Source organism: Morone saxatilis, unplaced genomic scaffold, assembly GCF_004916995.1.
Source record: "Morone saxatilis isolate NCDOM2014 unplaced genomic scaffold, NCSU_SB_2.0 Contig16, whole genome shotgun sequence".
In the NCBI taxonomy this organism is placed as follows: Eukaryota; Metazoa; Chordata; class Actinopteri; family Moronidae; genus Morone; species Morone saxatilis.
In genome coordinates this window covers 25,896,157-25,905,467 of record NW_023339718.1, presented here as the reverse complement: position 1 = coordinate 25,905,467, position 9,311 = coordinate 25,896,157, and the positions used below count along the sequence as shown (strand labels likewise).

At 42.3% G+C, this 9,311-nt stretch overlaps 1 protein-coding gene across 1 annotated transcript; it reads right to left on the bottom strand.

Annotated features, from left to right (window-relative positions):
* Nucleotides 1-1,600: 1,600 nt before the first annotated feature.
* LOC118325960 (titin homolog) lies at nt 1,601-8,961 on the bottom strand. Its single transcript, XM_035658832.1, has 2 exons — nt 8,831-8,961; nt 1,601-8,737 (listed from the first exon to the last, which is right to left on the bottom strand). Exon 2 carries the CDS (start codon nt 8,732-8,734, stop codon nt 2,120-2,122), a length of 6,615 nt encoding a protein of 2,204 aa, XP_035514725.1. The 5' UTR covers nt 8,735-8,737; nt 8,831-8,961; the 3' UTR covers nt 1,601-2,119.
* Nucleotides 8,962-9,311: the final 350 nt, after the last annotated feature.

Sequence of the window (9,311 nt, the reverse complement as noted above, 5' to 3'; positions counted from 1 at the left end):
CTCTTTGTCCACCACCTTGCTGCAACAAAAGTCCACTTGTCCTCCACATGCATTGGCTATTGAAATATTGACATATTAGCACTCAGACATTTTGTGGCCACAGCCACACAATTTCACTATAATCATGCAAAGTTGACTTACCCTAATCACATTGTTTCATGATCCTGTGTCTCCATAACCTGCTTTCACTCCCTGAGTGGCTCTCTCCCTTTGTGTCTGTGTGTGTTTGTGATTGTGTGAATGGAGACAGGTGTGCTGTATCCCATTCTGTAATCAAGTTGGTACTCTATTGGATAATAAAAGTCCCAGTTATTTTATTGTTGATCTTACTGACTTAAGTTATGTGCTACAGCAGCAGTGATCGTCATAAGGCAATCCTGTCCCATTAATATGTTACATGTACATTTGCTTACAGACAGTGGAACACTGGCTTTAAATGAAAGTTACTAGGTGTTTATTCTTTTAATAAGGAATCTATGACAAATACAGTGTTTTCTTATCCCTGACCTTTGTTAATTGTTCTATCAAACAAGTGAACCAATTGCTGAGATATAGCACACCTCAAAATCAAGAAAGCCTCGCCAGCCCCCCATAAAGCTTTGACGATCCATAGTGGGGGTCCCCCAGGTTGGGAACCATGTGGAATACTTCCTTTATTCGTGTTTGGTTACTGTTTTGCCCCCCCCAATAAGCAATTAAACGGGAGTTGAAATATTATATTTTTTTCAAAAATCTTTATTTTCCACAAAAAAGGGAATTTCAGTTAATGGAAAAATAACTTTAAAGAGAAAGGTTAGTCAACACAAAAGAAAAATAAATGCAGTTAAGTTGTTAAATGACTGCTGCCATAAAGCACAAACAATTTGTGAAAAATTTCATCACACAGCTAAATAAATGTTGGGTTCCAAATGATGAAACAAAATAAACACTTAGACATTTGATGTGAATGCATAATGTCGACTAAATAATACGTCATTATAAACATTAACATGATTGAGGACGTTAGCTACATGATGGTTTGAGAAAATTGTCCTCTTTACAGGTTATAATGCTCAAGTTGACAAAGTGTAACACGTGAGGGGATTACATATCAAAAGTACATTAACACCCACAAGTCCCTGTGTTAAAATCCCTACATGTAATATGTGTATCAAAAAAGAACATGTAAATATTAAGACCTGAGTTCTGCTGATAATTGCAAAGCAAGAACATGTTTTGGTAATTTTTGTAAACTACACAAATTCTAAAAAACCTATCCAAAATTACTAATGTAAAAAATAAAGTTTGACATTTAAACTTTTTTTTTTTTTAAATAAGACCAATTTATTTCACAATATTTCTAATTGGATCTTGTTGCATGTTTCTGAGTAATAAAAATCAGTCATCTCAAATGAAAAGGGACTGAAACATTATATTCAGCCACTACATTACACAATGCAAACTAGACATTCACATTTTTACTGAAATATAAGAAAATATTTACAATATAAAAATATTCACCACACAAATTTTAATAAAATGCATACATACCTTTTTCACAGCAGCCATTCAGACATGAAATAGTAGGGTACACACAGGTGTTACTAATAATAACATTTAAGGCTCTGTTCCATTTAGTCTAGCAAAGCCTTTCCAGTGAGCCACCAGCAGCACCCTGACTATGTTTGACCTGAATAGAATGGAACCTTGATTACGATAGTATCAATGGCACCACTTGTGTTTACCATACTATATTATGTCAAAATGGCTGCTGTAAAAAAGGTCTATTATGGCTTTTTAAGTCAAAAGTTCATGTGTATATGTATTTGTGTGCAGACTTCCGATCTCAACAAGCTAATAAGGAATGTGTGCTTGCATATATTTGGTTGGCCTAAGCAGTGTGGAGTTGAGCCATGACTTTTTGTGTTTCTGTGCCCCCACCCGGCTGGGCCCCATCCAGTGCTCTCATAGAATATCACTTAATCTCATTGTAATCAGGAGAAGAAATGTTCTGATGCATTAAAATTTGTTGCATTAAAACATTCATTATATAAAAGGATGTTTGTTTATTTTTGCATTTTCCTAGTTTTGTGACTACACACTACTTTTGTGTGCCAATGCCATTCATATCCATAACATCCTAAACTCTGCTGTGACGCTTAGATTTGCGAGTTGGTGTTACCTCGGTGCTTTTTCTCTTGCGGAGGCTTCTCTTTTGAGATGATTGAGGGCTCTTTTCTTCATCGAACAAAGACTCCTCTGCATTTTTAACTTTAGCGCTGCAGCGTCTGGATTTGGTGTGGGGTGTGATTATTATTGAAGGAATTGACCTTCCTCTTAAAACCCTCTTTCCAATCACTTGAGGCTCCTCTTCCTCTGACATACTCTCCTCATCTTCCTCGTCCTCTTGATTTATACCTGCTGTCTCTACCTCTTCATCTGTATCCAGTCCTAAATTTATGATGTCTCCCTTTTCACTAGTACTCTCAACAGCTCCCACATTGTTCTGTAAGTTATCTTCTCTGCTGCTTTTCTCCAGCTTCGGTTCATCAGCAGGACCTTCAGCTTCCTTGTCGTCGTTGTCCTTATCTGATTCCACTGTATTCTCTTCCTCCTTGTCAGTGGCTGCTTCAGTCTCACCTCCCTCATCCTCTTCATCATTTTCCTTGTAATCCACTCTTGGTCTTTTCCGTACAGATCTTCGTTTTGGAAGTTGGATTTCTTCTACTTTGTCTTCTTCTTTGTCCGCAACAGTTTTCCGCTTCCCTCTGAGACTTCTGCTTTCGCCCTCTGAGGAATCCTGAGGTTTATCTTCTTGACTTTCTGATGGGTCTTCCTCCAATGATTCCATTTCTTCTGTTTCTGGTTCTTCACCAGCTGACTCGACCAATCTGTCGTCAGCTATTACCTTAGCCTGGTCCTCTGCATTATCTTCAGCTGGAGGCCCTGCCTCTTGTCCAGTAGGTAATATTTCATCAGTTTGCTCTCTGTTTTCAGGAGAATCTTCAGAAAATTGATGCACTTCTTCTGTTTCCTCATCCTCAGTGGTTTCCTCTTCCTGCTCTTCCTGCTCCACTGCTCCTTGGCCTTTCTGTTTCCTGGATCTTTGTAAAGATGTGGCGAGTGAAGTTTTTGTTTTGCTCTTGAGTGTTCTTGTTGTTACAGCTAGAGCTTGTTCCTCTGCCACCACAGATTCATCTGCAGCTAGTGCCTCTCCTTCAACAATGGCAGTGTGAGATCCCATTTCTGCAGCTGCAGTAGATTTTTCTGTTACTGTGGTTTCCTCTTCCTTGGCTGACTTTATCTCTTCTACGTCAACCATGTCAGTACCGGTCTCATCCCCAGCTGCCATGTTGTTGTCCTCTTTTTCCAGCACAGCTGTTTCATTTGTCAAGGTATCTGTTATTTGTTCTGCAGATTCTCCCCCTGCCACACTTTGAACTTTGTCCTCTTCAACATCTTTGTCTTTCTTTACCCCCACTTCCATACTTGTTCCCTCTTCCTCAGCCTTCTCCCCTTTCACCTCAGGCAGTTCATGCCCTGCCTCTTCTTCCTCCCCTTCAGTCTCTTCAGCAGGAGTAGTCTCTTCTCCCTCTTCCTCTGGCTGACATTGTGTGTGGGCTTTTTTAGATTTACGTCTAGGTGTGGCAGGAGAAGACCTCCTCCCCTTCTTCAGAACCCGTGTTTCTATTGCCAGTTCTGTACCTGTATCAGCACTCTTTTCCACCACTGTCCCTTCTTGTTCAGTTTCTTCGTGTTGGTTTTTTGCAGTCTTGGATCTCTGTGTGGCTTTCACTGCCTTCCTGCCACTCCTAAGAACTCTTGTTTCAACAACTGATGTTTCTTCCTCATCAGTAACCTTTCCCCCATCTATATTAGGAGTCTCTTCAGCACCTTCCACAACAAGAGTCTCTTCCTGTCCATGTGCATGTGTCTCAGCAGGCTGTTCCTCTTCAGCTGTCTCTTGCTCTGGAAGTGATTCCTCTAGCACAGCTTTTACTTTTTTAATCTCAACTTTTGTCTCTGTGTTGTCTTCTTCATTGGCTACAGGTTCCTCCCCATCCTTTTCTTGTGTTTTCTCATCACTGTTGTCTTTTTCCTCATCAGTTTTAGATTCCTCTATTTGTATGTCTTCAGCCAGAGTTGCTTCCTTTTCTCCATCGTCCTCTGTCTGACACTGTCTCCGGGCTCTTTTGGATTTACGCTTAGGTGTGGCAGGAGCAAACCTCCTTCTCTTCCTCAGAACTCTTGTTTCTACTGCTACTTCATCTTCTGTGCTTCTCTCTCCAGCTGCCTCTTCCTCTTGCTCATTATCTTCTTCTGGCTCCGTGTTTTCTTCTTTCTGAGCAGCAGCTTCCTCCTCAATCTTCTCATCTTTGTTGTCCTCTTTTTCTGTAGATTTTTCCAGCGCTGCTTCGACTTCCTCTGCTTGCATCTCTTCAGCTGGAGTGGATTCTTTCCCTGCCACACAATCTACTTCTTCCTTTTCCACATCTTTGTCTTCCTTTAACCCCATTTCCACACTCTTTCCTTCTTCCTCAGCCATCTCACATTTCTCCTCATGCAATTCCTGCCCTGCCTGTTCTTCCTCTCCTTCAGTCTCTTCAGCAGGGGTAGTCTCTTCTTCTCTCTCTTCCTCTGGCTGACACTGTGTGCGGGCTCTTCTAGATTTACGTCTAGGTGTGGCAGGAGCAGACCTCCTTCCCTTCCTCAGAACTCTTGTTCCTACCGCTGATTCTTCTCCTTCTGTGCTTTTCTCTTCAGTTGCCTCTTTATCTTGCTCATCTCTTTTTGTGGTTTTGCTTCTTGCCGTGGCTTTAACTGTCTCTTCACCACTTCTCAGAACTCTTGGTTCAATAACTGGTGGTTCCTCCTCAGAAACACCTTCTGCCTCATCATCCTTTGCGGTCAACGGTGCCGGTTCAGCTATGGAGGTTGACTGTTCCCCCTCCACGGTATCTTGCATTGTGACTGCTTCCTCGGCAGCATCATCCAAGGTCTTTCCCTCATCAGCACCAACTGGAGCCTCTGCATCAGTACTGCTGGTCTGTCCCTCTTCTGCCACAGGATCCACTTTCTCTGGTTCTGTATTTTCTGCCTGTTGAGTTGCATCCTTTACTTCAACTCTATCCCCCTCCTCCTTATCAATCGTCTGCTGTTCCTCTTCTTCCTCTGCCTCTCTCTCAACTGCTGCAGATTCCTCTCCTCCCTCTTCCTCTTCTTCTTCCTCCTGCTCTTCCTGGATATGCTTGTGTGTTCTTTTCATTGTACATCTTGGTGTGACAGGGATAGACTTCCTTCCCCTCCTCAGAACTCTGACTTCAACTGCTGGTTCCTCTTCTCTAATTTCTGTAGTTTTCTCCTTTTCTTCCGCACCCTTTTTCTGTCTGCCTCGTGCTAATTTGCGTGTTGGTGTTGCTTTGACTGCCTTCTTTTTGCCTCTCAGTGTTCTGATTTCGGCAACTGTAGGTTCCTCCTCTTCATCATCAGCATCAACAGTTTTAGCCTCATCTTGTTTAGCTGTCTCATCAGCTGTATCTTGTATTGCGACTGCATCTTCCGCTTTCTCCTCAAACCCTTCCTCCTCTACTACCACCTTCTCTGGCTCAGTTTTTTCTATTCCAACAGGGGAACCTGGAACTTGCTCCTCTGCTATTATTTCTTCCACTTTTGTAGTTTCTTCCATCTTCTCTTCTTCCTCAGCAGCCGTCTTTTCTCCAGGAACCCCCTCCTCGACAGTTGCCATTTCTTCATGGTTAGTTTTTTTCAGGTCTACTAAAACCACAGACACTCTTTGGAGATCAGTAAGCTTGGGTAAAATTTCCTCACTGTGTTGCTCCTCTGCTGAAGGTGTTGGCTCCTCTTCACTGGGTGTAAGTATAGCTGAGTCAGTGGCAGGTTTGGTTGATGGTGTGTCCATATCTCCTTCTTGTACTAAGTCATCTGCAGCAGCTGCCACTCCAGCTGTGTTCTCTTCCTCTTGAGTCATTGTTTCTTCTTCTGATACTCCTTTTTCCACTTCTACAGGAACAAGTTCCTCCTTCTCTACCTCTGTTTTATCCTCCTCTGGGGCCTCATCCACTTCTGTTAGAGGCTCTTTGGCTGACCCCAGCCCTTCTTCTTCTTTTTCTTCTTCTTCTTTTTCTTCTTCTACCTCTGCTTCTTTAGCTGATTCCTTTGGTCCATCTTCCTCTTCCTGGAGAGTCTTTTCTGCAGATGCCACTATGGCTTCTAACTGCTCTTCCTCTATATATTGTCCTTCCTCTGCCGCAGCTTTCCCTTCTCCGACATCTATATTCTGCTCTAAACATTCTTCTTTTTCAGAAACAGCTTCTATCTCTCCCTCATTTTTTCCCCCTCTCTCTTCTATAGATGCTTCTTTAACTTCTACAGGAAGGGGTTCCTCCTTCTCCACCTCCATTTGATCCTCCTCTGGGGCTTTCCCCTCATCTTCTTCTTCACTGGATTCTGCTTCTTGTTCATCTGTTTGCTTTCTTGTTGTTTTGCATCTTGTTCCACCTGGTGTTTCGTCCTCCTCAAAGCTTATTGCGTCATCTACCTCGGCTGGTGGAAGGTTCTCTTCAGTGTCATCTACTACTGGAATGACTGGCTCTGTATCTGCACATATTTTTGAGAGACTCTCTGCAGAAGGTTTCTCCTCCACTGGAACTGTTACTCCGACAGCATCCTTGCCTGTAACTTCTTTCTCTCCTTCTACCTCACCATTGCCTGTGTTAGCTTCATCCACCTGCTTTTCAGTAACAACATCACCAATATTATCTATCTCCTGCTGTTGATAGGTTGCTTTCACCAACTTTCTTCCACTTCTGAGAACTCTTGCTTCAACAAATGGTGCTTCCTCTGCTTCACTCATTTCCCCATCCACATTGGCAGATTCTTTCTTTTCTTTATCAGAACTGTCTTCTTGAAGCTCTTGCTTCTCAACAGTCTCTGCCTCTGCAGTTGCATCTAAAGTTTCTTCTGTATTGTTTTCCTGTTTCCCCCCATCTTCCTCCTCCAACACCAGCATTTTTGCCTCTGGTGCTTGTTCCTCTGCAACACAACTAGAAATGTCCTTCTCTTCAGCTGATATCAGCTCTTTTTCTGGAGCAGAACACTCTCCATCAGCTGGTGTTTCTTCTGCATCCTTCACACTTAGATGACTGCTGGTCTTTAGGTCCACTAAGATGACGGTGGCTTTCTGGAGCTTGGGGATTTCAATGTCCTTTTCCTGAGGCTCTTCAGCTACTGATATGGCAGTCTCATCTACTTCATCAGGAGTTACTGTTTCTGAAGCAGCAGCAACAGTGTTAGGGTCTTGTATCATGTCATCTTCCTCTTTGTCCTTATCTGCATCAATCACTGATACAGTGTCTGTCCCTCCTTCAGTCTCTTTGTCTTCTTGGACTTCCATGCACTCCTCCATGTTCACCTCAGTTGTAGGTGTAACATCCTCTGCTGGTTCCTCTGCCTTTGTACCTTCTTCCACAGTTAATTCCTCACTGGATTTATTTTCTTCTGTTTTGTCAACAGTCTCCTCCTCCATCTGTTTGTCCATTGCTTTTTCATCTGATTTCTCTTTACTAGCAGCACTTCCTGCTCCCAGGTCAGCTTCATCTGTACGCTCTTCCTCTTGTTTCTGATGTCCATCGCTTTGTTGTGTGGATTTAGGAGTAACTCTACGTCTGCCTCTTGAAGCTCTCTTCTGTACAACAGGAGGCTCCTCTATCTCATCATCAGAGACCTGTTGTTTATCCTCTACCACAGATTTTTCTACCTTCTCACCCTTTTGTTCTTTCTCAGATTCATCTGTTACTTTTTCATCCACATTTACCTCTGTAAGAGCAGACTCTGCTGTATCTGGCAGCTCTGTAGAACTCCCCTTCACTACAGTGTCTTTCACCCCAGGCTCCTCTTGTTTCTCTGGCTCCTCTGCACTTGTCAGTTCTTCATCTTCCACCTGTTGCTTTACTTCCTCTCTTAATTCTTCCACAGTAGTTACATCCTCTTTTATGGAAGCAATTTCTTTTAGTTCTTCCCCCCCAGTTACAGCTAATTCCTCCACTACTTCAGTTGTAGAAACATTATTTTCCTCTGCCACATCAACCTCTTTCTCTGATTCTTCATTAACTTTCTGGCTATGTCGTTTAGAATTGCGTTTGGGCGTGGCAGTGCTCATAACAGTCCTTGCTCTCAAAACTCTCCCTCTATCCTGGGCTGTAAGTTCCTCCTCTAGCTTTCTGTGGCGCTGAGATCTCCGTCTGGGGGTTTCACTCTGTACAATTTTTATGGCCTTAACAACGGCACTTCCTGTTTTTCCAGCCTCACCACCCTCTGTTGTTGCATGTGTTGATAGACTTACTACGTGTTGTGTAACTCTTTCTTCTGCCTTTTCTTCAGTGACCTCAATTTCAGTTTCCTCTCCCACTTTGTTAAGCGTTTCTGCTTCCTCATGGCCCTCTAAAACTTCTTCAGAGGCTACCAGCACTGCAGAGTCTTCCTCCTTATGCTCTTCTTCTGCTTCCTCAATTTCTGATGCCACATTCTCAACTGTTATCTGTGAGTCATGGGAAGTGTTCAGATCATCTTCTACGTGTGGCTTTACAGTCGTAGGTGTTGCACTAACATCATCTTCTTCTAGGTCTTGAGATGGTAGGACAGTGGCAGGTGTGTCTGAGATAGTAGCTGTAGCTGCTTCTTTAGGTGCAGTTTCGACAACATCTTCTCCTTCTTCTTTAGGAGCAACACTAAACATACCCTAAAAATAAACAGAAAATTTAATCACAAACAAGTTGCTGTGCTGGTCATATAGACAAACACTACAAATAAGAATTTACATTTACACACACACCTCAGTCTGCACCAATTCAGAGCCATCATTCAGTTCTGTCTTCTGTTGTGCACCAAGTTGCTCATCTCTTGGGGTTTCTGCTTCAATATCCTCGATTCTAAAAGATGTTAGATATCACTTGTTAATTTCCATTATATAGTGTAAGGATTTGATGGTGTGACAACAAAGAGCAGATACGCTTATGAGAAGATGGCACAATCATTCAAAATTCGATTCTGCCTAGATGTCTTTAATTGTATTACATAATTTACTGATGAGAATTACAAATATGTATGTTTCATGATTCAGCAGTTATGAATTGACATTTCAATGTGTATCTCTACAACAATGCTATTTAATTTAATTTAGTGTTACCTAATTTACAGTTAGTGTTCATAGTGGCCATTAAAAGATTCCTTCCTAACATGCCTCCAATGGAAGAGATGTGAAATGCAAACCACAGTCCTTGTTTTGTAACAAAAATAATAATAATTCCCTCCTT

Coding starts and splice junctions, on each gene's coding strand:
- LOC118325960 (XM_035658832.1), bottom strand. CDS start 8,734: ATGTTTAGTGTTGCTCCTAAAGAAGAAGGAGAAGATGTTGTCGAAACT.